This window comes from Lepidochelys kempii, chromosome 14 (assembly GCF_965140285.1).
Source record: "Lepidochelys kempii isolate rLepKem1 chromosome 14, rLepKem1.hap1, whole genome shotgun sequence".
NCBI classification, from domain to species: domain Eukaryota; kingdom Metazoa; phylum Chordata; order Testudines; family Cheloniidae; genus Lepidochelys; species Lepidochelys kempii.
Window position 1 is genome coordinate 30,092,455 of NC_136393.1, and position 25,436 is coordinate 30,117,890.

Here is a 25,436-nt window from a genome sequence, read left to right on the forward strand (position 1 = left end):
AAAGTACTGTACATGTAGGAAGCGGAAAAAAAAAAAAAAGAGTTCAAAGAAAAAGAATCCATCACCGTTACATCACAGAAAGGCAGACAACTAAATATTGCTTGTGTACAAATGCCAGAAGCCTACATACTAAGAGGGGTGAACTTGAGTGCTTGGTATTAAATGAGGATATTGATATAATAGCCACCACAGAAATTTGATTGAATGATGATAACCAGTGGGACACAGGAACACCAGGGTACAAAATAGGGTGTGATGAGGAATGACAGAGAAGGTCTCACTGGTGGGGGAGTGACACTACGTGTGAAAGAAAGCATAGAGCCAAAAAAGAAAAAATTTTAAAAGAATCAAACCATACCATAGAATTTCCATATATAGAAATTCCATAGTTGAATAATAAGAGTGTAGCAGTAGGGATATACTACCGACCACCTGACCAGGATGGTAATGATGACTGTGAAATGCTCAGGGAGATTAGAGAGGTCACAAAAACAGAACACCCAATCATAATGAGGGATTTCAACTACCCCGTTTTGACTGGGTATGTCCCCTCAGGATGGGAGGCAGAGATAAATTTCTAGACACCATGAATGGATGCTTCTTGAAGAAACTAGTCCTGAAACCCACAAGGGGAGAGGCAATTCTTGATTTAGTTCTAAATGACACACAGGATCTGGTCCAAGAGGTGAATATAGCTGAACTGCTTGGTAATAGTGACCGCAATGCAGTTAAATTTAACACCCTTGCACAGGGATGGATTAGGGTTTTGTGGGGCCCTGGACCAGAACAAGTGGGGGTCCCTCCCCACCCCTTCCGTGCTCCTGCCAGGGAGTAGGGTTGGAGACTGGAGGATAGCTAATGTAACATTGATTTTTTTTAAAAGGCTCCAAAGGCAGTACTGGCAAATACTTGCAAGCCTAACTTTGGTATTAGGTAAATTGGTAGAAACTATAGTAAAGAACAGATCAGACACATAGATGAATACAATAAGCTGGGGAAGAGACAACATGGCTTTTGTAAAGGCAAATTGTGCCTCACCCATTCATTAGAATTCCTCGAAGGCATCAACAAAAATGTGGACAAGGGTGATCCAGTTGATACAGTGTATGTGGACTTTCAGAAAGCCTTTAACAAGGTCCCTCACCAAAGGCTCTTAAGCAAATTAAGCTGTCATGGGATAAGAGGGAAGGTCCTCTCATGGATCAGTAATTGGTTAATACAGGAAACAAGGGTAGGAATACATGGTCAGTTTTCAGAATGGAAACAGGTAAATAGTGGGGTCCCCAGGGATCTGTACTGGGACCTGTGCTGTTCAATACATTCGTAAATGATCTGGAAAAGTGAATAAACAGGGAAGGGGCAAAGTTTGCAGACAATACTCAAGATTGTTAAGTGCAAAGTTGACTGTGAAGAGCTACAAAGGGCTTTCACAAAATTGGGTGACTGGGCAACAAAATGGCAGATGAAACTCAATATTGATAAGTGCGAAGTAATTCATATTGGAAAACATAATCCCAACTACACATACAAAATAATCGAGTTTAAATTAGCTGTTACCACTCAGGAAAGAGATCTTGAAGTTACTGTAGATAGATCTCTGAAAACATCTGCTCAAAGTGCAGCAGTAAGCAAAAAAAGCTAAAAGAATGTTAGCAATCATTAGGAGAGGGATACATAATAAAACAGAAAATATCATAATGCCACTATATAAATCCACACCTTGAATACTGCATGCAGGTCTGGTCGCCCCATCTCAAAGAAGTTATATTAGAATTGGAAAAAGTACAGAGAAGGGCAACTAAAATGATTAGGGGTGTGGAACAGCTTCCATACAATGAAAGATTAAAAACACTGAAACTGTTTATCTTAGAAAAGAGATGACTAACAGGGGATATGATAAAGGTTTACAAAATCATGAATGGTTTGGAGAAAATGAATAGGGAAATGTTATTTACTCCTTCACAAAACACAAGACCCAGGGATCACCCAATGAAATTAAAGGCAGCAGGTTTACAACAAACACAAACACACAGTCAACCTGCAGAACTCGTTGCCAGGGCATGTTGTGAAGGCCAAAACTATACCTGTGTTCAAAAAAGAATTAGATAAGTTCCTGGAGGATAGGTCCATCAATGGCTATTGGCCAAGATGGTCAGGGATTCAACCCAATGCTCTGGATGTCCCTAAACCTCTGACTGCTAGAAGTTGGGGCTGGATGACAGGGGATGGATCACTCGATAATTGCCTGTTCTGTTCATTCTCTCTTGAGCGTCTGGCAGTGGCCACGGTTGGAAGATAGGATACTGGACTAGATGCACCATTGGTCTGACACATTGTGGCCATTCTAGTATTCTTATATAACTGGGTCTACCACTTCCCAGATGAGTTTCCTAATGCCTGGGCTTCTAGCTATTCTGGGTGGATCTCTGCAACAGAATTTCAAAAGGTCTCATTTTTTGTCTTGATGAGGATGGGTCAAAAAAGAAAAAAACTCCCAAACCCTTTGAAATCTCAAAATTTTCACAAGATGGGAAAACGATTTCTCATCTAGCTCTACCTGAAAGGTCTACAAGCACCTACCTACATGGGCAGGAGATTTCATGTAGCAGTCAGGTCTTTAATTTAGTAGGCAAAAATAGTGACAAGGTCCAAAGCTGGAAGCTGAAGCTAGATAAATTCAAGCTAGAAATAAGGTGCACAGGCTTAACTGTGAGAGGGATTAACCACTGGAACAATTTACCAAGGGACAGGGCATGTTCTCCATCATTTGGAGATTTCAAGTCAGGACCAGATGTCTTTCTAAAAAATACCCTCCAGTTCAACCACAAGATATTGGGAATCTCTGGGTAAAATTCGCTGGCCTGTGTGATGCAGGTCAGACTAGATGGTTATTATAGTCTCTTCTTTATGAAGCTCTGAAGCAGGCTGTGCTGATGATCTTCCCTAAACACTGACAGCTAATAAACACACTCTTTTGTGTTGTTTTAAGGCAGGCATCTCTACAATTACTAAGAGGCTAGGGAGAAATATTATCACCTTGAATTGAAATAAATTGTGTGAGGGGGAACTCTATTTTCTTTACAGATCCCACAGATGTGTCTTGTCTCTGTGTGCGTCAACACCTGTTATAGTAGATTTTCAGGCTGTAAACTCCTCGGGTCACAGACAGTCATTTACTATATGTTTGTACAGTGCTTAGCAGAATGGGGCCCTGGCCTCTTGGGCCTCTGCGCACTACTGCAAGCTAAATACTCACAGTATTAATAATGATTAAGAAGAGGGTTTAAACCACTATCAGGAATTTGGGGGAATAAAGCAAGTGTGTCCCTGTTCAAATCACTAGAGATATTAAGAGAAGAATCCCTGGTGGGTCCCAGAATCTTCTGGCCCATGAGAAGAGATGTGGAGGATGTCTCTCATATGGGATCTGGGGACTATGAAATGTATCCCTAAGATGTGGGGTCTCTTAAGCACCTGCATTGGCTTCTGCTCAGGGTTCCTTCCCTGCTCCCTTATAAGAACAGAAGACTGGAAGAGGCCCCCATGGTCACAAGCTGTACCCGAGGGGACAGGAATCCTTACCCAGTGAAGCCACAGTCTCATAATTCTCCTGCATGACGTCCCTGTAGAGGGCTCTCTGACCTGGGACCAGCAGAGCCCACTGCTCCCTGGTGAAATACACAGCCACCTCCTCGAAGGTCACCGGCTCCTGGAATACCAAGAATCCCCCATTCAGAGCTTCCTGTGCCAGCCACAGTCCCACCAGCTCAGTCACGGGAGACCTGGTTGAGCCCTCTGCTGAATTCTGCCCTGCAGGGATCGGTATAGTTCCCATGAATCCTAGCTTAGAATTAGAATCACCTTCCAAAAGGCCCTCACCCCACTTTCCTTGTACCCCACAGACTGTTGATGGTTCTGTCCCTGCTTTCATTACTCCCAGAAGCATCACCGGAGTGGGACAGAAAACAGGATTTTTTTTTTTTTTTTGGTAAAAATTCAAATACTAAAAAAAATATTGGACAAAACCTCAACTAGTTCAATTCCAAAAGGCAGGTCAAAAAACCATTCCTGCACCCACCTACCCCTGTGGAAAATGGTATCCAAAGCCAGAAATATTTTGATTTGGAAATGCTGCCCTGGTGCTTCATGGGAGTTGTAGTCTGGGGGCCTCAAAGCTGCCATCCTCAGTAGGGTTCCCTGATTGCACTATGTGGCTCAGATAGTCCTAGACGTAACTGAGCTGGTCTCTACTACCAAAGAGCAGTGGGGCCAAAACAGGACCTGTAGCAGAAATGAGAAGTTCCTTCAGAAACTCCCAGCAGCCCCTACCCATAAGGGAGTTTAAATATGGCTTCAGGACCGTCAGGGGCTTGGTTCACCTTCCACATCACAGGAGGATTCCCAACCCTCCAGGACAGGTTTGTATCCAAAGCATGAGGGCCTGTTTGACCCCAGCCTTTCACTGCCTTCTTCTCTTTTCCATGAACTCCAATACAAATGCCCTACCTGAGCCAGCCTTGCTCCAGCCATGTCCCTGCCCCATGCCCCAGGAGGGTAGTGCAGTCTGGAATGGACCGGATGTGGTTCTTCAGCCTGTCAGGGCGAAAAAATGGGGCAGGTTTCAGAAGGGGCTTTAGGCCATTTCACACCCTGATTCCCAGCAGGCCTTTTCCCTGTGGACTGACGCTCATGACTCAGTGGTGGCGGGAAAAGGCTTGGTTGCTTCATGCTAGTGCAGACTCAGCTCCCTGCACCAGGACCAACCCCACTACAACATTTCAACCCCCCACTCGCCCCAATACCAGCGTCTCTGAACCAAATACTAGAAAAGAGATGAAAGGAGCCACTTTGGGGGATCCCCCTGACACTGTCCCCAGAGCAGCACATTCTCCCAGCAGAGGCAGGAACTGGCTTTTCCTCTTCCTGCTCCTCACCTTGTCCCAGAAAAGTCAATCTGCCCAGGGTGCTGCAGGGAATGGGGCTGGGCAGGGAGCCGGGAACCTCCCTCCCCACTGACTGCTCCTGCTGCCCCTGCCAGCCTCTGCCCCTGTCTCCCTCCTGCCCCCTCCCCTCGGGCTGGGAGACTCGGTCCTTGGCCCGGTCCCGAGGCGGTCGCTCTCCCGGCGCTGGCTCGGCTCCTGCAGGCGCTCAGGGGGGCAGAGCCGGGGGGCGGGCAGCAGCAGCAGCTCCGAGACTCGCAGACCCCCGCCCCCCCCCCCCCCCCCCGGAGCAGAGCTGGGGCGAGGAGGGGCCGCTGGTGCAGAGTCACTTTCCTGCCCAGCCCCAGCCCTTCCCCCGGGTCTCCCCCCTCACCTGCAGGCTCCGGCTCAGGGGCTGGTGTCGGCAGAGCCCGGGGCTGGTTCGAGCCTCCGGAGAAAGTCCCCCCCGGCTGGGCACGGGCGGGGGGGGTGTCTCTCTCCCGGCTAGGGAGCAGTGGCTGCTCAGCCCCGGCTCCCCTACATGACAATGGAGGGGTCACTAATGTCTCACCCCGGAAGCTCAATTGCTGATATCCTGATCTGAGCGCAGAAAGAGCAGCCCTCTCCCACAGCTTTATCCAGAGCCCTCCTGTGGCAACAGCTAATTTCTACACTAGAGATAGATTTGCGCAGACCTCCTCCTGGGGATGCAGTTTATACAAGCAAAGATGTGCTTTTGCTAGCAGAGCTTAATCCAGGTGCTGCCCAAGCAAAATAAGCTGCAGGGACACAGCTGAAGCACTGTGATGCTGATATAACTGTGTCTGCACTATAGAAAATCACTAAGTCTGTACTATAGAAAGTCACTAAGAAAATCACCCCCCTAGGTGTAGTTTAGACCTGGGCTTTAAAACCTCAGGACTAGTCTCCAGTGCTTAATTTGTGCCAGGGCTTGCCAGTGCTGAGCCCTGGCACCTGTGGGCTTGACAGTTCATAGCTCCAGCACCTCTGGTCTTGCTGCATCAGTTATTAATGTAAAAAAAGTGCTTGTGCCCTGGCACCTCTTTCATTACAAATTAAGCTCTGCTAGTCTCCCCCAGTGTCACTGGGTATTGTAACATTCATTAAACATGTCTCTGCTAGCAGCAGCTCTCACAGACAGAGGGCATGTTCCAGCAGCCTCTGTGTCTCCCATCCCAGTGAAGGTTTTGATCTGGTGGAACTGTCCCTCATGCATGTTGTCATAAATATAAAGGGAAGGGTAAACACCTTTAAAATCCCTCCTGGCCAGAGGAAAAATCCTCTCACCTGTAAAGGGTTAAGAAGCTAGGATAACCTCGCTGGCACCTGACCAAAATGACCAATGAGGAGACAAGATACTTTCAAAAGCTGTGGGGAGGGAAAAACAAAAAGTCTGTCTGTGTTATGCTTTTGCTGGGGACAGAACAGGAATGGAGTATTAGAATTTAGTAAGCAATCTAGCTAGATATGCATTAGATTATGATTTCTTTAAATGGCTGAGAAATTAAGTTGTTAGGTTTCAGAGTAGCAGCTGTCTTAGTCTGTATTTGCAAAAAGAAAAGGAGTACTTGTGGCACCTTAGAGACTAACCAATCTATTTGAGCATAAGCTTTTGTGAGCTACAGCTCACTTCACTGGATGCATAAAGTGGAAAGTACAGTGAGGAGATTTTATACATACACACAGACCCTTCTGCGGAAAAGGACCTAGGGGTGACGGTGGATGAGAAGCTGGATATGAGTCAGCAGTGTGCCCTTGTTGCCAAGAAGGCCAATGGCATTTTGGGATGTATAAGTAGGGGCATTGCCAGCAGACCGAGGGACGTGATCGTTCCCCTCTATTCGACATTGGTGAGGCCTCATCTGGAGTACTGTGTCCAGTTTTGGGCCCCACACTTCAAGAAGGATGTGGATAAATTGGAGAGAGTCCAGCGAAGGGCAACAAAAATGATTAGGGGACTGGAACACATGAGTTATGAGGAGAGGCTGAGGGAGCTGGGATTGTTTAGCCTGCAGAAGAGAAGAATGAGGGGGGATTTGATAGCTGCTTTCAACTACCTGAAAGGGGGTTCCAAAGAGGATGGCTCTAGACTGTTCTCAATGGTAGCAGATGACAGAACGAGGAGTAATGGTCTCAAGTTGCAGTGGGGGAGGTTTAGATTGGATATTAGGAAAAACTTTTTCACTAAGAGGGTGGTGAAACACTGGAATGCGTTACCTAGGGAGGTGGTAGAATCTCCTTCCTTAGAGGTTTTTAAGGTCAGGCTTGACAAAGCCCTGGCTGGGATGATTTAACTGGGAATTGGTCCTGCTTTGAGCAGGGGGTTGGACTAGATGACCTTCTGGGGTCCCTTCCAACCCTGATATTCTATGAAAAAATATACATTGTAAGGAGAGTGATCACTTAAGATGAGCTATTACCAGCAGGAGGGGGGCAGGGGAGAGAAAACCTTTTCAAGTGATAATCAAGGTGGGCCATTTCCAGGAGTTAACAAGAATGTCTGAGGAATGGGGGGGGGGGGGGGGAATAAACAAGGGGAAATAGTTTCACTTAGTATAATGACTCAACCACTCCCAGTCTCTATTCAAGCCTAAGTTAATTGTATCCAATTTGCAAATTAATTCCAATTCAGCAGTCTCTCGTGGGAGTCTGTTTTCGAAGTTTTTTTGTTGAAGGATAGTCACTTTGAGATCAGAAATCGAGTGTCCAGAGAGATTGAAGTGTTCTCCGACTGGTTTATGAATGTTATAATTCTTGACATCTGATTTGTATCCATTTATTCTTTTACGTAGAGACTGTCCAGTCTGACCAATGTACATGGCAGAGGGGCATTGCTGGCGCATGATGGCATATATCACATTGGTAGAAGTGCAGGTGAACGAGCCTCTGATAGTGTGGCTGATGTGATTAGGCCCTGTGATGGTGTCCCCTGAACAGATATGTGGGCACAGTTGGCAAAGGGCTTTGTTGCAAGGATAGGTTCCTGGGTGAGTGGTTCTGTTGTGTGGTATGTGGTTGCTGGTAAGTATTTGCTTCAGGTTGGGGGGCTGTCTGTAGGCAAGGACTAGCCTGTCTTCCAAGATTTGTGAGAGTGATGGGTCGTCCTTCAGGATAGGTTGTAGATCCTTGATAATGCGTTGGAGAGGTTTTAGTTGGGGGCTGAAGGTGACGGCTAGTGGCGTTCTGTTATTTTCTTTGTTAGGCCTGTCCTGTAGTAGGTGGCTTCTGGGTACTCTTCTGGCTCTGTCAATCTGTTTCTTCACTTCAGCAGGTGGCTACTGTAGTTGTAAGAATGCTTGATAGAGATCTTGTATGTGTTTGTCTCTGTCTGAGGGGTTGGAGCAAATGCGGTTGTATCGTAGAGCTTGGCTGTAGACAATGGATCGTGTGGTGTGGTCTGGGTGAAAGCTGGAGGTATGTAGGTAGGAATAGCGGTCAGTAGGTTTCCGGTATAGGGTGATGTTTATGTGTCCATTGCTTATTAGCACTGTAGTGTCCAGGAAGTGGATCTCTTGTGTGGACTGGTCCAGGTTGAGCTTGATGGTGGGATGGAAATTGTTGAAATCGTGGTGGAATTCCTCAAGGGCTTCTTTTCCATGGGTCTAGATGATAAACGCATTATCAAAGATCTGCAACCTATCCTGAAGGACGACCCATCACTCTCACAAATCTTGGGAGACAGGCCAGTCCTTGCCTACAGACAGCCCCCCAACGAGAGACTGCTGAATTGGAATTAATTTGCAAATTGGATACAATTAACTTAGGCTTGAATAGAGACTGGGAGTGGCTAAGTCATTATATTAAGTGAAACTACTTCCCCTTGTTTATTCCTTCCCCCCCACCCACTGTTCTTCAGATGTTCTTGTTAACTCCTGGAAATGGCCCACCTTGATTATCACTTCAAAAGGTTTTCTCTCCCCCCACCCCACTCTCCTGCTGATAATAACTCATCTTAAGTGATCACTCTCCTTACAATGTATATTTTTTTCATGGTCCATGTGTATGTATAAAATCTCCTCACTGTACTTTCCACTTTATGCATCCGATGAAGTGAGCTGTAGCTCACGAAAGCTTATGCTCAAATAAATTGGTTAGTCTCTAAGGTACCACAAGTACTCCTTTTCTTTTTGAAATTAAGTTGTGTTGAATAGAATGAATATTCCTGTCTGTGTGTCTTTCTGTAACTTAAGGTTTTGCCTAGAGGGATTCTCTATGTTTTGAATCAAATTACCCTGTAAGGTATTTACCATTCTGATTTTACAGAAATGATTCTTTTTTACTTTTTACTTCTTCTATTAAAATCCTTCTTTTCAGAAACTGAATGCTTTTTCATTGTTCTTAAGATCCAAGGGTTTGGGTCTGTGGTCACCTATGCAAATTGGTGAGGATTTTTACCAAACCTTACCCAGGAAGTGGGGTGCAAGGGTTGGGAGGATTTTGGGGGGGAAGACTTTTTCCAAACAATGCTTTCCTAATAAAAATAAACCCAGATAAACATTTGGTGGTGGCAGTGGAAGTCCAAGGGCAAAGGGTAAAATAGTTTGTACCTTCGGGAAGTTTTAACCTAAGCTGGTAAAAGTAAGCTTAGGAGGTTTTCATGCAAGTCCCCACATCTGTACCCTAGAGTTCAGAGTGGCAGAGCGGTAGGATCAATTTGAAATCATTTTGAGATCTATCTGAGATTTTTTTGAACCAGAAACACAGATTTTAAAAGGGAATTTTTTTTTTCGTTTGGGCTGCTAGAAAGCAAGTTTCCCAACTGGAAATAGTTCGAGGTTTTTTGTTTTGCTTTGGGGCCAGAGCAGAGACAAAAGGGATTTGCCTTTGTGAGCTGCAGTTTCTCTTCCTAAAGGCAGAGTAGTTAACCTCCTGCAGGGAAATTCACAGGTCTTCACAGACCTGAAGTTTTTTTTTTTTCTCCTAAGAACAACTAGAGGGGTTTTCTACCTATTTGCCTGGAGCCAAAGGTGTTAGGGTTTCGGGGGTTTTTTTTCTGAATTTTTTTTATAGTTGGTGGGTTTGGGTTATTTTTTTATTATTATTATTTTTCTGTAGGCTGACAATCCCTATCAGAGAATAGCACAGCAAAATTTTAAAAGTCAAGTTTTTTTTTTTGTTTGTTTCCTGTGTAACTCTCGGGTGTAAAGTTAGTTAAAAACAGAGAGGTTAGGATGACAGACTCCACGGTTCAACAAAAGCTGGAATTAGCCAGATTTGAGGCTGAGGAAAAACAAAAGGAATATGAAAGACAGACAGAACTCATGCGGATAGAGATGGATGTACATGAGGCCAGGGAAAAAGAAATGGAGGCTGCCCACAGGAGGGAAATGGAGGCAAGGGACAAAGAACTGGAGGAGAAGGAAAAAGAGAGGAAGCATGCTCTAGTTGGCATCCGGTCTAGTCTAGTTGGCAGCCGGTATCAAGTGGAGTGCCCCAGGGGTCGGTCCTGGGGCCGGTTTTATTCAATATCTTCAGAAATGATCTGGAGGATGGTGTGGATTGCACTCTCAGCAAATTTGCGGATGATACTAAACTGGGAGGAGTGGTAGATACGCTGGAGGGGAGGGATAGGATACAGAAGGACCTAGACCAATTGGAAGATTGGGCCAAAAGGAATCTGATGAGGTTCAATAAGGATAAGTGCAGGGTCCTGCACTTAGGACGGAAGAACCCAATGCACAGCTACAGACTAGGGACCGAATGGCTAGGCAGCAGTTCTGCAGAAAAGGACCTAGGGGTGACAGTGGACGAGAAGCTGGATATGAGTCAGCAGTGTGCCCTTGTTGCCAAGAAGGCCAATGGCATTTTGGGATGTATAAGTAGGGGCATAGCGAGCAGATCGAGGGACGTGATCGTTCCCCTCTATTCGACATTGGTGAGGCCTCATCTGGAGTACTGTGTCCAGTTTTGGGCCCCACACTTCAAGAAGGATGTGGATAAATTGGAGAGAGTCCAGCGAAGGGCAACAAAAATGATTAGGGGACTGGAACACATGAGTTATGAGGAGAGGCTGAGGGAGCTGGGATTGTTTAGCCTGCAGAAGAGAAGAATGAGGGGGGATTTGATAGCTGCTTTCAACTACCTGAAAGGGGGTTCCAAAGAGGATGGCTCTAGACTGTTCTCAATGGTAGCAGATGACAGAACGAGGAGTAATGGTCTCAAGTTGCAGTGGGGGAGGTTTAGATTGGATATTAGGAAAAACTTTTTCACTAAGAGGGTGGTGAAACACTGGAATGCGTTACCTAGGGAGGTGGTAGAATCTCCTTCCTTAGAGGTTTTTAAGGTCAGGCTTGACAAAGCCCTGGCTGGGATGATTTAACTGGGAATTGGTCCTGCTTTGAGCAGGGGGTTGGACTAGATGACCTTCTGGGGTCCCTTCCAACCCTGATATTCTATGATTCTATGATTCTATGCACTGGAGATGGAGAAGCAAGGGCTCAGCAGAATATACCAACAAGCCCTAGCAATCCTTCTCCAGGTACCACTTCCCATCCCAGAAAGTTCCCCACCTACAAGGCAGGTGATGATACCGAGGCCTTCTTAGAAAACTTCAAAAGGGCCTGCCTTGGTACAGCATCCCTACAGACCAATACGTGGTAGAACTGAGGCCGCAGCTCAGTGGACCCTTAGCTGAGGTAGCAGCTGAAATGCCTAAGGCACAAATGAACCAGTATGAACTGTTTAAAACCAAGGCGAGAGTCAGAATGGGGCTAACACCTGAGCATTCCCGTCGGCGATTCAGAGCCCTAAGGTGGAAACCAGACGTGTCATTTACCTGACATGCCTACCACATTGTGAAACATTGGGATGCCTGGATATCTGGAGCAAGTGTTCAATCTCCAGTAGATTTGCCCTTCCTAATGCAAATGGAACAGTTCTTAGAGGGTGTTCCTAAGGAAATAGAAAGGTACATCCTAGATAGGAAACCCAAAACTGTAATAGAGGCGGGGGAGATTAGAGCCAAATGGGTGGAGGTGGCAGAGAAGAAAAAAACTGGTCGCAGTTGGAGTGGATACCAGAAGGGACAACCTCAGACCACACCCTATTACTGGGGGCCGCCCCAGGCCCCACCTACCCCCGAAGGAACCCTCCAGCCACCTTGTCGTCCTGCCACCCCGTTCTCCAGGAACCCACCTCGCCCCAGTGAACCGTCAGCTGGACGATGTTTTAAATGTAACGAGCCGGGACACATAAAGGCCAACTGCCCCAAGAACCCCAACAGATTATAGTTCATTGCACCGGAATCACACCAGAGGTCCGCAGGCCCAGATACCTCCCAGATACCCTCAGAGCGGAGGGAAACTGTGAGAGTGGGCGGGAAGAAGGTCACTGCATGGAGGGACACCGGAGCACAAGTGTTGGCTATCCATGCTTCCTTAGTAGACCCCAAGTTAATCAACCCGGAGATCCAAGTGACCATTCAACCCTTCAAGTCCAACTCTTTCAATTTGCCTACAGCCAAGTTGCCTTTCCAGTACCAGGGCTGGTTAGGAACATGGACTTTTGCAGTCTATGATGATTATCCCATCCCCATGCTGTTGGGGGACATGCAGGTCCCCACATCTGTACCCTAGAGTTCAGAGTGCAGAAGGAACCTTGACACATGTGTGCTAGGGTGGAAGGGTGAGTGGGGACAGGGAGTATGGGTATCTGTACCCCACTCTGGACACTGCTGCAGAGAGGGATGGGCAGGGCTGGAGGACTGGAACTTGGGAGAGCAGAATTCCTGCCCAATCCAAAGGTTTTGAGTCGCCTGGGATTCTTTGGGGCCTCTGAGATTTCTTGCAGACTTTACTCCCTTGGCTGCAGAGACCCTGTCAGAGTCACACTGCGGCACTGGTGTCTCAGATCGACATGCTACTACAAGAGCTCCAAGAATTTAGAATGGTAACATTAATAGCCACTGCATGTTCACTCTGAAACCTAATGACTACAATTCTCCTGCCAATCCTGTTAAGCAATTCCTTGCTAGTCTCAGGACTCTTAGCCTCTTATTGACTCACCATTATTTCAAGACAGTGAGAATTAAATCCTTCAGTCAATAATGAATAGGGTGAAGTTAACTGAAGTAAGCCACTCTTCAAATGTGAGGGTTACACTGATTTTACTAAATCATTTCTTTAACCCATTAAGTCAGTGCAAAAGTTGTGTGTGAAGCAGGACTCTGCTCACGTTTTCAAGGTGGTATTTGCACGCACAACAGAGATACTGTGGCCTATACTCACAAAGGTACTTAAATACCTAATCCCCAGTTTTAGGCACCTTAATTCTAACCCCATGCTCCCAGCACTGAATTATTGCCTCACGTGCCTAACTCCAAGAGAGGGTTCCCTGCAGCCTGGATTTAGGCCCTATCTCCATGGGGGTGGGGGTTGCACACCACTCCTTTCATTGGAATCTCCCACTAGCAATCTTACGCGGCTCCCCACAATCTAAGGCACATGTCTGTCCCCATTCTTTGAGCCTGGGCACCTACCTCAGGCTTTATGGATACCAGGGGTGTTCCTGTGGCTTTTACATGCCTAAACGTTAGGCACTGTGACGTTTGGTGTCAAAACACCTATGTCCCTTCATGAATCTAGACTACTTTTGACAAAGGAAATTGGAACTGACATGCTGGAGTCCAGAATGGTAGCTTCAGAGCAGGGCTCATGTCCTGTCCCAATACGAGTGCAACCCAGAGAAGTAGCATTATCGGGACTGAACAAGATTACAGCTGAGGCAGGGAAGGCCTGGTCTGCACTTAATATGTAGGTTGACATAGTTATGGCATTTAGGGGTGTGAAAAATCCACATCCTTGTGCACTGTACCTATGCCAACCTAACCCTGGCACAGATGCAGGTAGGTCCATGGAAGAATGCTTCCATTAACCCAGCTACTGTCACTTGGAGAGGGAGTGTTCCTACAACAATGGAAAAACCCCTTCCCTTGCTGTGCGCTACGTCTGCACTATTGGGTTATACCAGTGTAACTACAGTGCTGCAGCTATGCCATTTTAATTGCTACCATGTAGACATGGCCTAGAATGTCCATGAGCTGGACTAAAGATTTTACCTACCCTGAACAAACAGCCATTGTGACCTGTCAGGTTAAGCTGGTGGGTTTGTCTGTGCACTGGTTTCACTGGTTAAGTAACAAGGACCTTCTGTCCTCAACTCAATGGCATTTCTCTGTTGTCTTATGTGTAAGTAACATGACAACTTTTGAAAGCCATATCTGATCAATTCCAAAATTTCAGGGAATGTTCTAGGCATTAATGGACAGAACCCTACTGACTTTTGGGAAAATCAGAAAACTGTAATATCACAGTTGGGTCCCTCAGGATACAGGTGTGTGGCAGTTATGTGAGAGTTAAATTAGGGTTAGTAGCCCCTCTCCCTACTCCATCTAGTCCTCTTTTATTTGGGCTCCTCACCCCCCAACATGGCTTAAATTCTCCAAGAGCCCCAGAGCTTGGGACTTCAGCCAGGGTTGGCTCTAGGTTTTTTGCTGCCTCAAGCAAAAAAATTTTTGGCTGCCCCCTCTTTTCGCTTTTACACGTTTGCACTTTGCAATGATTTTTTTTTTCTCACTGTTTAAAATTTAAAAAAATTAAAACAGAGAATTTGTAGTGAGTGAAATAAAACAACTTCCTACTAGTGTACTCATTTAATTTTAACAAAATCATAATTACAAACAATTTGGGTTCAACTATACACTGTAATGAAAAACATCAGTGTCTTCTGGTGCGGCCAGTTTCTCATAAATTAAAAGAATTTATATGAACTGAATTTTTCTGGTTTTTATACTTGTGTAGTCTTTTAATAATTCAGTGAAATCTAAATTTTTTGCAATGGTAGTTTCAACTGAAATTAATGCGAGTCCTGACAAACGATTTTGAGACATGGTGGGCCTCAAATAATTTTTTAGTAATTTCAGTTTTGAGAAACTGCGCTCACCAGAAGCCACTGATACTGGCAATGTTAAAAGAATGTGTACTGCTATAGCAGTGTTTGGAGTGAAAAAATCATTTTTTGCTATAAATTCTAATACTTTTAGAGGAGAAGTTTTAGGACTTATTATCTCAGATAAAGCTATTAATTCATCATACAATTCTACTTCATCAATGTTAGAAGCGTTATCAGAACTGAGTGCTAAATGTAGGTCTTGGCAGTGCTTCATGAGGTCTTCTTTGGAAAACTGATTTTTAATATTTCCAATATCATATAAAAATTCAAAAGTTTCACAATGACCATGCAACTGATAAAATCTTTCTTCAATGGAAGTTATAGCTACATCCAAAATACAATAGAAACATCAGTCTTTACCAGTTAGCGAAGATAATCTTTGGTCGGATTGTTGTTCATAGAATCATAGAATATCAGGGTTGGAAGGGACCTCAGGAGGTCATCTAGTCCAACCCCCTGCTCAAAAGCAGGACCCATCCCCAATTAAATCATCCCAGCCAGGGCTTTGTCAAGCCTGACCTTAAAAACTTCCAAGGAAGGAGATTCCACCACCTCCCTAGGCAACGCATTCCAGTGTTTCACCACCCTCCTAGTGAAAAAGTTTTTCCTACTATCCAACCTAAACCTCCCCCACTGCAACTTGATAAAGATAATCTTTGGTTCGATTGGTTATGTGTGCAAATACCACCTTGAAAATGTGAGCAGAGTCCTTCTTCACATACAGCTTTTGCACTGACTTAATGGGTTAAAACACTGATTTTACTAAATCATTTCAACCCTCACATTTGAAGAGTGGCTTATTTCAGTTAACTTCACCCTATTCATTATTGACTGAAGCTACACTGCAATTGGCCAATCTTAAATCAAAATAAGAATGTCCACAAATGAGTTTGCATTGATTTAACTAAATCATTTTAAATTCACACCTTATGTTAACATGTTAGCACAACTTCCTTCAGTAACCAAGTATAGAGTGTGAAAGATCTGCCAGTTAATCTGTAGGCTTTGATAATTTCCACTCACCGTATTTGCCAACTATCCAATACATAGTCCATTCTGTTGACAAAATGTGAACGTCACTAACAACTGTACCATAAACTTATGACTGTGTTCTCCTTTTCGCCGGTACAGAACCCCACCCACCCCAGAGGTAAGCTGCAAATGTATAAACTGGTCACACGTGTTTAGACTGGAACTGAGAAGAAGATTTCTAACCATCAGAGGAGTGAGGTTCTGGAACAGCCTCCCATCATGAGGAGCAGTGGCCAAACAACTTCACTAGTTTTAAGATCGAGCTTGGTACATTTATTAATTGGAGTATATGCTGGGGTTGCCTGTAGTAGTATGGAACTGGACTCAGTGACACGGAGTCCCTTCCAGTCCTATGTTCTATTTTATCTATTTTTTTATATAGGTACTGTGCTCCCCCACCATAGAATCTGAGTGCTAATGGTCCCTATGTGCTAATTACTTATGTTAAACAATGTTCCAACTTGCATTTAGCTGTGATGTTCAGAGTACCTTTCCCAGCCCTGAAGAAGAGCTCTCTGTGGCTTGAAAGCTTGTCTCTCTCACCAACAGAATTTGGTCCAGTAAAAGATATTACCTCCCACACCTTATCTCTCTAATAACCTTGGACTGACACAGCTACAACTATGCTGCTGTTCAGTAGTGTGTTAAGCATGTTCCTATGCAATAACACAAAGATCCCGCCAGTGCATCACAAACTCCTGAAGTCTATGGCACACCAGTGCTGCCGGAGCTGTCCAGTGGGAGTGTCGTACTGTGGGATAATGTCTTGCAGTTGCGGGGATGTAAGTGGCACTTCCATGAGAGGTGGTTGCAAGAGGGCCGATAGTAGCCTGTATTGTACAATTGTGTTTAAATGTAAGCTCTACCTAATTTTAATAATTGCTGCCCATTTCCTTTTTTTAGTGTTTGGATCCTGAGGTGTGTCCTGCTTTCACACCTTTAATGGGAGGGGAGGTCAATCTAGTTCTTTCCTTTGCTGGTTGTTTCATGGTTAATAAGCCTCCTCTTCGGGAAGGGATTTTTGAACTAGTGAAATCATAGAAGTGTAGGACTGGAAGGGACCTTGAAAGGTCATCTAGTCCAGTCCCCTGCACTCAGAGCAAGACTAAGTATTATCTAGACAATCCCAGACATGTGTTTGTCTAACCTGCTCTTAAAAATCTCCAGTGATGGAGATTCCACAATTTCCCTAGGCAATTTATTCCAGTGTTTAGCCACTGTGACAGTTAGGAAGTTTTTCCTAAGGTCCAACCTAAACCTTTGCTGCAATTGAAGCCCACTGCTTCTTGTCCTATCCTCAGAGGTTAAGGAGAACAATTTTTCTCCCTCCTTCTTGTAACAACCTTTTATGTACTTGAAAACTGTTATCATGTCCCCTCTCAGGCTTCTCTTTTCCAGACTAAACAAGCCCAGTTTTTTCAATCTTTGCTCACAGGTCATGTTTTCTAGACCTTTAATCATTTTTGTTGCTCCTTTCTGGACTTTCTCCAATTTGTCCACATCTTTTCTGAAATGTGGCACTCACAGCTGGACACAATACTCCAGCTGAGGCCTAATCAGCATAGAGTAGAGCAGAAGAATTACTTCTCATGTCTTGCTTACAACACTCCTGCTAATACATCCCAGAATGATGTTTGCTTTTTTTGCAATAGTGTTACACTGTTGACTCATATTCGACTCATCTTTAGCTTGTGAAAAATGATTCTACACCCAACAGAAAATTTTGGCCAAAACCAGCAATATTTTGAATGGGAAATGTCACCACAGTACCTCATGTGAGTTATAGCGTGGATATCTCATGCCTGAATTGTTCTTTATAGGCCAGGTTCACCTATAAGTCCCATGATGCACCATACTTTTCCCTCTTGGGGTACATCTAAACAGCAGCTGGGGGGGTGCATCCCAGAGCGGGTAGACAGACACGTGCTAGCTCTGCTTAAGCTAGTGCACTAAAATAGCAGCATAGCCAGGGGTAGTCTGGGTCAGTTTGGATTCAGGTGGCTGGCTCGAGCTGCCGCCCTGGCTCATTCTGCAATTTTCACCGTACTAACATGAGCAGAGCTAGCATGTGCTGTCTGCCCAAGTTGGGAAGCATGCTCCCAGCTGCAGTGCAGACATACTCTTAGAGAAGGGAGGTGGTGCATCATGGGAGATGTAATCCAGCTGAGAGCCTGGCCCATAGGGGAGAATTGGGACAGGAGGAAGACAACCGAACTATAACTCCCATGAGGCAATGTAGCAACATTTCCAAAGCAAAATATTTCAGGTTCGGGGCATTCAGTTTTTTTGCCAACTCCCCCCCCAAAACCACCAATCCCCCCCCCCAAAAAAAAAACAACAAAAAACCCAGACACTTGACACTTTTCACAAAAACGGGTCAAATCAACCCACACAATTTTCCATCAAAAATAGTTTTCATGGGAAAGTTTCAACCCATTCTACAGATGTATAGTGCCTCTCTCCTGCGTGGGATCTAGGCACTGCTGCTTTGCACGGGCATCACTGTAATATGCAATAAAGTGTGGGCTGTCATCACAATGGGAACAGTCACAGGGCAGCCCTCCTTCCTGTGTTTCCGCTGATGTGACACGAGTCCTGAGCTGTGACGGAAGTTTTTCCCGCACTCGGGGCATCCATAGGGCTTCTCTCCGGTGTGGAGTCTCTGGTGGGAAGTCAGTTGTGAGCTCACGGTGAAGCTTTTCCCGCAGTCGGGGCATTTATAGGGTTTTTCTCCTGTGTGGATCCTCTGGTGCCTGATCAGCTGTGAGCTGCAGCTGAAGGTTTTAGCACAGTCCAGGCACTTGTAGGGCTTTTGCTGCATGTGGGATCTCTGATGGACAATGAGATTTGAACTCCGATTGAAGCTTTTCTCGCAGTCAGGGCATTTATAGGATTTCTCCCCTGTGTGGGTTCTCTGGTGTCGAATGAGCCTGGAGCTGTTCTTGAAACATTTATTGCACTCGAGGCATTTATAGGATCTCTCCCGTGTGTGGGTTTTCTGATGCCTGGTGAGGTGCGAGCTCTCATTGAAACTTTTCCCACACTTGCTGCATTCATAAGGTCTTTCTCCTGTGTGGGTTCTCTGGTGTCTAATAAGGTCAGAGCTGTTCCTGAAACATTTTCCGCACTCAAGGCATTTATAGGGCTTCTCTGCCGTGTGCACTCTCTTGTGAATAACAAGGGTTGAGCTCTGGCCGAAACTCTTTTCACACTCATCACACTTATAGGGTCTCTCTCCTGTGTGGATTTTCTGATGTCTCAGGAGGTAGGAGCTCACGCTGTAGCTTTTCCCACACTCGGGACACTTGTAAGGAAGGTCTCCTGTGTGGGTTCTCTGATGTGCAGAAAGATTGGAGCTGTGATTAAAGCCTTTCCCGCAGTCAGGGCATTTGTAGGGTCTCTCTCCCGTGTGCAGTCTCTGATGGGTAGCAAGGTTCGAACTCCTGCTGAAGCTTCTCCCACATTCATCACAGTGATAGGGCCTCTCTCCCGTGTGGATTCTGTGGTGGTCAATAAGGGCTGATCTCCACCGGAAGTTCTTCCCACACTCACTACACGTGTTCGGTGTCTCTCCAGTGGGAATTTCTTGGTGGATGGTTTCTTTGAGCTCTCTCTCCACAGGCTGTTTTCCTTTCTGCCTAAGGGACCTGCGCAGATTCCACCTGTCAGTCCCCTGCTCCAGGCTCTGGGAAACATTCCCTTCAGGATGTCGCAATAACACCCCGGGCAATTCCACTCGCTTGACACCTTCCTGCTGCAGATTCTCTTCCTCATTCTTTCTCGGTGTCCTATCCCCTGCTGGGACAGAGAGAGAATCCAGACAGGAGCCACTCCCTGTACTGGCAGGAATGGGAACCTCTGAAAGAGAACAAGAAAGGGGGGAACAAACCAAAGAGGAGCTGATTCAGAAGCTGAATACCTGAGAGGAGAAAGGAGGGGACCGATTCTCATCTACATCCCATCTGAACACTCAGAGAGAGGGAGAGACTGCCAGCTATTTGTTAGGGTGGGTGGGAAGCTATGATGAGTGACATCTGCCATGAGACTATGACCCCAGATGGGGATAATCCTGACCTGGGTGAGAAGAGGCAGAACTGGTGGAGCTCATGGACCTTTTGTGGGAATCTCAGATTTTTGCTTCCCTCACTGATGGTTTCTGAGTTGGTTTAACCACCCCTGGGAGCTCCCTTTCCTCAGAGCCCTGGACAGCCAGGACCCACAGCTCTTCCTTTTGCTCTGGCCAGGAGATGATGCTGGATTTGGGAATGGGAAATCCTACTCAGAGGACAGAAAGCAAGTGGGATCAAACCCACCCTCTGTTTGCTGAGTGGTTGTTAGGGAGGTTATGCCAGGATTTTAACCCCTTTCTTTGCTGGAGGGACATTTAATACAAACAACAAGGGAAATAGTCCCATATCCTCCTGGGAAAGGCAGCATGTGTGGCCCAGATGCTGAGTCACTAAGGTGAGTTTAGGGATCCACACCGACAGGGAATTTGGAGCCAGATTTTTAAAGGTCTTCAGGTGCTTAAAGATGCATACAGGCTCCTTGGGGGATTTTCAGTAGCGCCGAGGCACCTATCTCCATTGTGCTTTGGAAAATCCCACGAGGCAGCTATCTGCATAGTTTGATGTCTAAATACCCTTGAAAACCTGGCCCTTGGGGACTTAGGCAGCGCTGACTCATGAGACACGAGTCCATCCCTAAATTGGCAGAGGGGTCACAGGCCCCACAGGATGGAACGTTCCCTGGGAAGGAGCGGCTGGGAACATGGAGTTTCTCCCACTTGGGAGCCTTACTTATGGGAAAAGCAGCACCATCATTATGTCCATGAATCTCTGGCCCCGCGGGAGAGGTGCAGAGGGGATGGTCTCTCACACATGGGATATGGGACGATAGAGGTGCCTCCCTCTGAAATCTAAGAGGCCAGGGAACACCCATGAACACAACCCAACCCAGATGCTTCTGGACCCCAGCTTGCAGTACCAAAGGGACAGGAATCCTTACCCAGCAAGGTCACAGTCTCAGAATTCTTCTGCATGACGTCCCTGTACAGAGCTTTCTGACTGGGGTCCCGCAGAGCCCACTGCCCCAGGAAAATACACAGGCACCTTCTTGAAGGTCACTGGCTTCTGAAACAGCAAGGGTCCCTCACTCAGCACGTGCAGCCACAGCACAATCTCACAAGTTCAGTCACTGGCTCCCCTTCCTCATCCTCCCTTGCCATCTGCCCTATCACCAGGGCTGTTTCCAGCATCACATTGCCAACAGTTAAATAGATGTTCAAATCTCACCCTCTTTATGGCTCTTGGCAGAGTATGCAGAAACCTCATATTAATTTTCACTGTGTTTCTGGCTATTTAGTTTACCTCAGTTTCAGTTTGCCCACCATGCCAGGCCTGCTAGATGGTACATCAGGGAGCTGGGTATGGCTCATTTTTACACTTCTTATATTCAGGGTCTATGCAAAGTCCTACTTGGCTATTGGTGTAAGTTAGAGCAGCCTTAATGCTGCTCTAACTTACACTTTGCTTTCCGCAGGCCCCATGGGCCTCGAGAGACAGAAGAGCTGTCGTGCAGTACGTACTGACCATGCTCCCAACACATGCACACCCAAAAACAACTATCCCCTAATTCTGGGAACTGTGCTTACACCCCCTTTCTGTAGATCTACACTGCAATTAGACGTCCGAGGCTGGACTGTGCTAGCCAAATTGGGCTCATGGAGCTCAGGCTGTGGGGTTGTTTCACTGCTGTGTAGATGTCTGGTCTTGGACTGTAGCCCAGGCTCGAGGACACTGTGATGTAGGAGGGTTTAAAAACATGGCCTTCAGTGAATATTTGGCAACCAAATTCTACAGACTGTGAATAATTTGAACAACTGTATTGTCAAGCTTGAACTGAACAAAAGTATTGTCAATGTTAGGCCTCAAACTTCCGGAAGCTCTAGAAAGCAAGCTTTGCAAAAGGAAGTTAAGACTTGTGGTCAGGATGCGCTGTAACCAGGCAACTTTTTGCTGACTCCTATGAACTAAGCCAGTGGTCCCCAACTTTTCTGTGGGAATAGCACATTCCTATTCCCAAAGGATTGTGGTGGGTGCCAGACACCCTGCCTCCGAAAAATGGCAATGGAAATAAGCGTCGCCACTGAAATGTGGCCAAGAAATGTGGCCAACACTTCTTGGCGGTATTTCGGCGGGCAGTTCTCCAGCGGCCGCGCTCGGCAGCGGCATTTCAGCGGCGTGGTGTCCTGCAGGCACACACAACTACCCTGGCAAGTGCCATTGCACCCGCGGGCACCGTGTGGGAGACCCCTGAACTAAGCAAACCCACATTAACCACACTTAAAACTCAATTGGCTACAGGAGATAAATAGGCCTAAATTATATGAAAATTGGCTATAAGGAGATAGGTATGCATCAATTATACAACTGGGGCAACCACACTGACCACATTAACGATGTGGTCCACCCTGATTGGTTGGTCTGTTTTGAAACACGGCCAACAGATCAGATAAAAACTACGAAGGCACGGGACTGTGTGTGTGTTTTTGGTCATAAGGGAAACCTGACCCACACCCCCTGAACCAAAGGGACGTGCACTTATCGACTGTCTGTACCTGGCCAGTGCAGAAAACGACTGACTGAAGGGTAACGTATTTTTCAGACAAATGCAGGGTAAGATTATGGAGTAAAGTAGTTTGGTTGCTTGAGCTAAATTGATCTCAGTTGTATCAATACTATAGTGTAAAACCAGTGGTAAATAACTGGTGGATAATAGCTTTATATATGCTTGTCTTCAGGGCTTTCAGTATAACCTGCCAGGACCAGTGTATGTAGGGTTGCTGTTCATTATCTTCTTAATGATTCATAACATGTACCTGTGCTTGTCTTCAGTATAATCTGCCATTTATATCAATTCTTATCCAAAGCTGCTCTTTACTTTTTCTTTTCTTATTTTGTCTGTGCTGCTTTTATAGTAAAAAATCATTAAAAACCTTTTTTGAGGAATAACTAGTAGTTTTAATTTTTCTTATACAGGCACTACTCAACCTCATTACATCTGTGTTGGGTGGTGGGAAGTAGCGATCACCCAGGGCCCAATTATGGTCCTGACGTGTACCCCCTTCTTCCTTTATCTCCGTATGTAGAAAAAGCACTAGAGTGCTGGATAGAAAGACAAAATAACAGTTGACAAAGGCAGTCACCACTGGTGGATCAAAGAAATGAAAGACGTTTTGACACCAACCCAGGAAATCAGAATGCCTTCAAGAAATATGATCTCAAAGAATAAACTTGTGTATTAAAAAAAAAGAAAATCTCCCCGCAGGAAATTTTAAAATTAAAATGTTGCAAGGCAAATGGGAAGTGTTATACTAGAAACACCGTGAGATGGGATTGCTGAAGCCACTAGCGAATTAATATTTTCAGTGATTATTTGCTATTAAAAATATGTACAGTGATGCACGACATCCACATGCAGAATGTTAAGGCAGGTACGTTATGAAGTGCTCAGAGTGAGCAAAAGAATAGTTTAAAAATAAAATGACAAAGGAATGCAACTAGGTTCCATGGAACACAAGAAAAAGGCAGAGCAATTCAGGCAATGAGAATAGGAGCTAGGGCATTTTGTGAACTGCCATGAGGTTTTATGCAGTCACAGAAACTGATAAGGGACTCTTTCAAACCTTAAAAACATGTCTGACATCGGGGGGCTGTATGTAAAATATGTCACTGAACCAAGTCTCCTTTGGCAGCTCAGTACAACATGTTATTTAAGGAAGATCTGCCTGGCCTATGCATTGGGCTGCCCTGTGCCTTTAAGAACTCAACCCTAGAAAGTGGGTGCTGAGCTGCGGAAGGGAGGGCCGAGAGCAGCTCCTATTAATAGAGCACACTCGATTTTTGCAAAGACTGCAGATGGCTCCCCCACGTCTGGGGTCACTTCTATCGCGGGGTTTCCCCTCTGCCACTGGCTGGCAGTGCCTGTATCTGTTCTTAACCCCGCTGCCTACCCCCTGCCCTGATGTTGCGCCTTGGCCGCTCTCCTGGCCCTGCCTCCAGCTGTGTGGCACCCCCCGCCCAGTCAGTCTGGCCCCTGCACGGACTTGGCCCCTCCGATTTGCCCCCGCGAGCGCGCTGTGCAGGGTGGAGCCGGGGAACCAGCAGGTGGGACTGAGCGCAGATGGTGCCATAGCCCCGGCCCCGGCCCTTCCCCCGGGTCTCTCCCCTCACCTGCAGGCTCCGGCTCAGAGGCTGGTGTCGGCAGAGCCCGGGGCTGGTTCCAGCCCCCGGAGAAAGTCCCCCCGGCTGGGCCCCGAGGGGCGCTGGGGAAGGGCTCTCCCCGCACACACCCCGCTGGGCAGCGGCAGCGGCTCAGCCCGGGCTCCGGCTCACGATGGAGGCGGCGGCAGCGTCTGACCCGGGAAGCTCAGCCCCGGATCCGCTCAAAGGCAGAGAGAGCAGCCGCCTCCCTCCCGGATGGGCAGAGTCGCGCTGCGCGGCGGCGGCAGGGGGCATTAACTCTTCAGCTGCCAGGAGGCAGCGAGGGCTCGCAGTGTCAGGGCCTCCGAGCTCAGCGGAGACAGGCTGTGATCGCCTCGGGCACATCCCTGGGGGGAGTGGGGCAAAGGGAGGTCCTGGGGAAGGATCCTTTGACCCCCACGCCGGGCACTGCTGCAATGGCGGGTGTGCAGAGCTGGAAGCGCTCAGTCTCTCTGACCAGCATACGGGGGTAGTGGTGGTGTGAGAGCTTCCTGGGTCAGTCGCTGCCGCTGCCCAGCGGGGTGTGTGCGGGGAGAGCCCTTCCCCAGCGCCCCTCCGGGCCCAGCGGGGGGACTTTCTCCGGGGGCTGGAACCAGCCCCTGAGCCGGAGCCTGCAGGTGAGGGGAGAGACCCGGGGGAAGGGCTGGGGCCGGGCAGGAAAGTGACTCTGCACCAACGGCCCCTCCTCGCCCCAGCTCCGCTCCCGGGGCGGGGGGCGGGGGGCGGGGGTCTGCGTGTCCCGGAGCTGCCTTCCTTAGAGGTTTTTAAGGTCAGGCTTGACAAAGCCCTGGCTGGGATGATTTAACTGGGAATTGGTCCTGCTTCGAGCAGGGGGTTGGACTAGATGACCCTTCTGGGGTCCCTTCCAACCCTGATATTCTATGATTCTATGATCAGCTATTGATGCTAGTGAATTTTCCTTCTCAGCTGTCTCTTTCCTTTTTCTTTTTAGCTTGTTTACCCTCTGGTCTAAGGATCTCTCATGTTTTGACCGTATCGTGGAGCAGACAACATTATTATTATAAAACACATGAAACTGTCTTGTAAACTTAAAAAATAAAATATTCATTAGGGTGTGTCAAGGTTCCTTCCCCACTCTGAACTCTAGGGTACAGATGTGGGGACCTGCATGAAAACCTCCTAAGCTTACTTTTACCAGCTTAGGTTAAAACTTCCCCAAGGTACAAACTATTTTACCTTTTGCCCTTGGACTTTATCGCTGCCACCATCAAACGTCTAACCGGTATTTATT

The 25,436-nt window shown here is 46.7% G+C and overlaps 1 protein-coding gene across 1 annotated transcript in view; it reads right to left on the bottom strand.

Moving 5' to 3' along the window:
* Window positions 1-24,350, bottom strand: part of LOC140898107 (uncharacterized) — a 36,644-nt gene extending 12,294 nt beyond the window's left edge. Inside the window, exons 1-7 of the mRNA XM_073311558.2 lie at window positions 24,155-24,350; window positions 22,973-23,086; window positions 20,928-21,052; window positions 18,402-19,778; window positions 4,803-4,822; window positions 4,507-4,593; window positions 3,583-3,709 (exon numbers count right to left, since the gene is read on the bottom strand). Coding sequence (XP_073167659.1) covers window positions 3,583-3,709; window positions 4,507-4,593; window positions 4,803-4,822; window positions 18,402-19,778; window positions 20,928-20,961 — 1,645 coding nt within the window. The 5' untranslated portion in view covers window positions 20,962-21,052; window positions 22,973-23,086; window positions 24,155-24,350. The remainder of the gene's footprint in view (window positions 1-3,582; window positions 3,710-4,506; window positions 4,594-4,802; window positions 4,823-18,401; window positions 19,779-20,927; window positions 21,053-22,972; window positions 23,087-24,154) is intronic.
* Window positions 24,351-25,436: the final 1,086 nt, after the last annotated feature.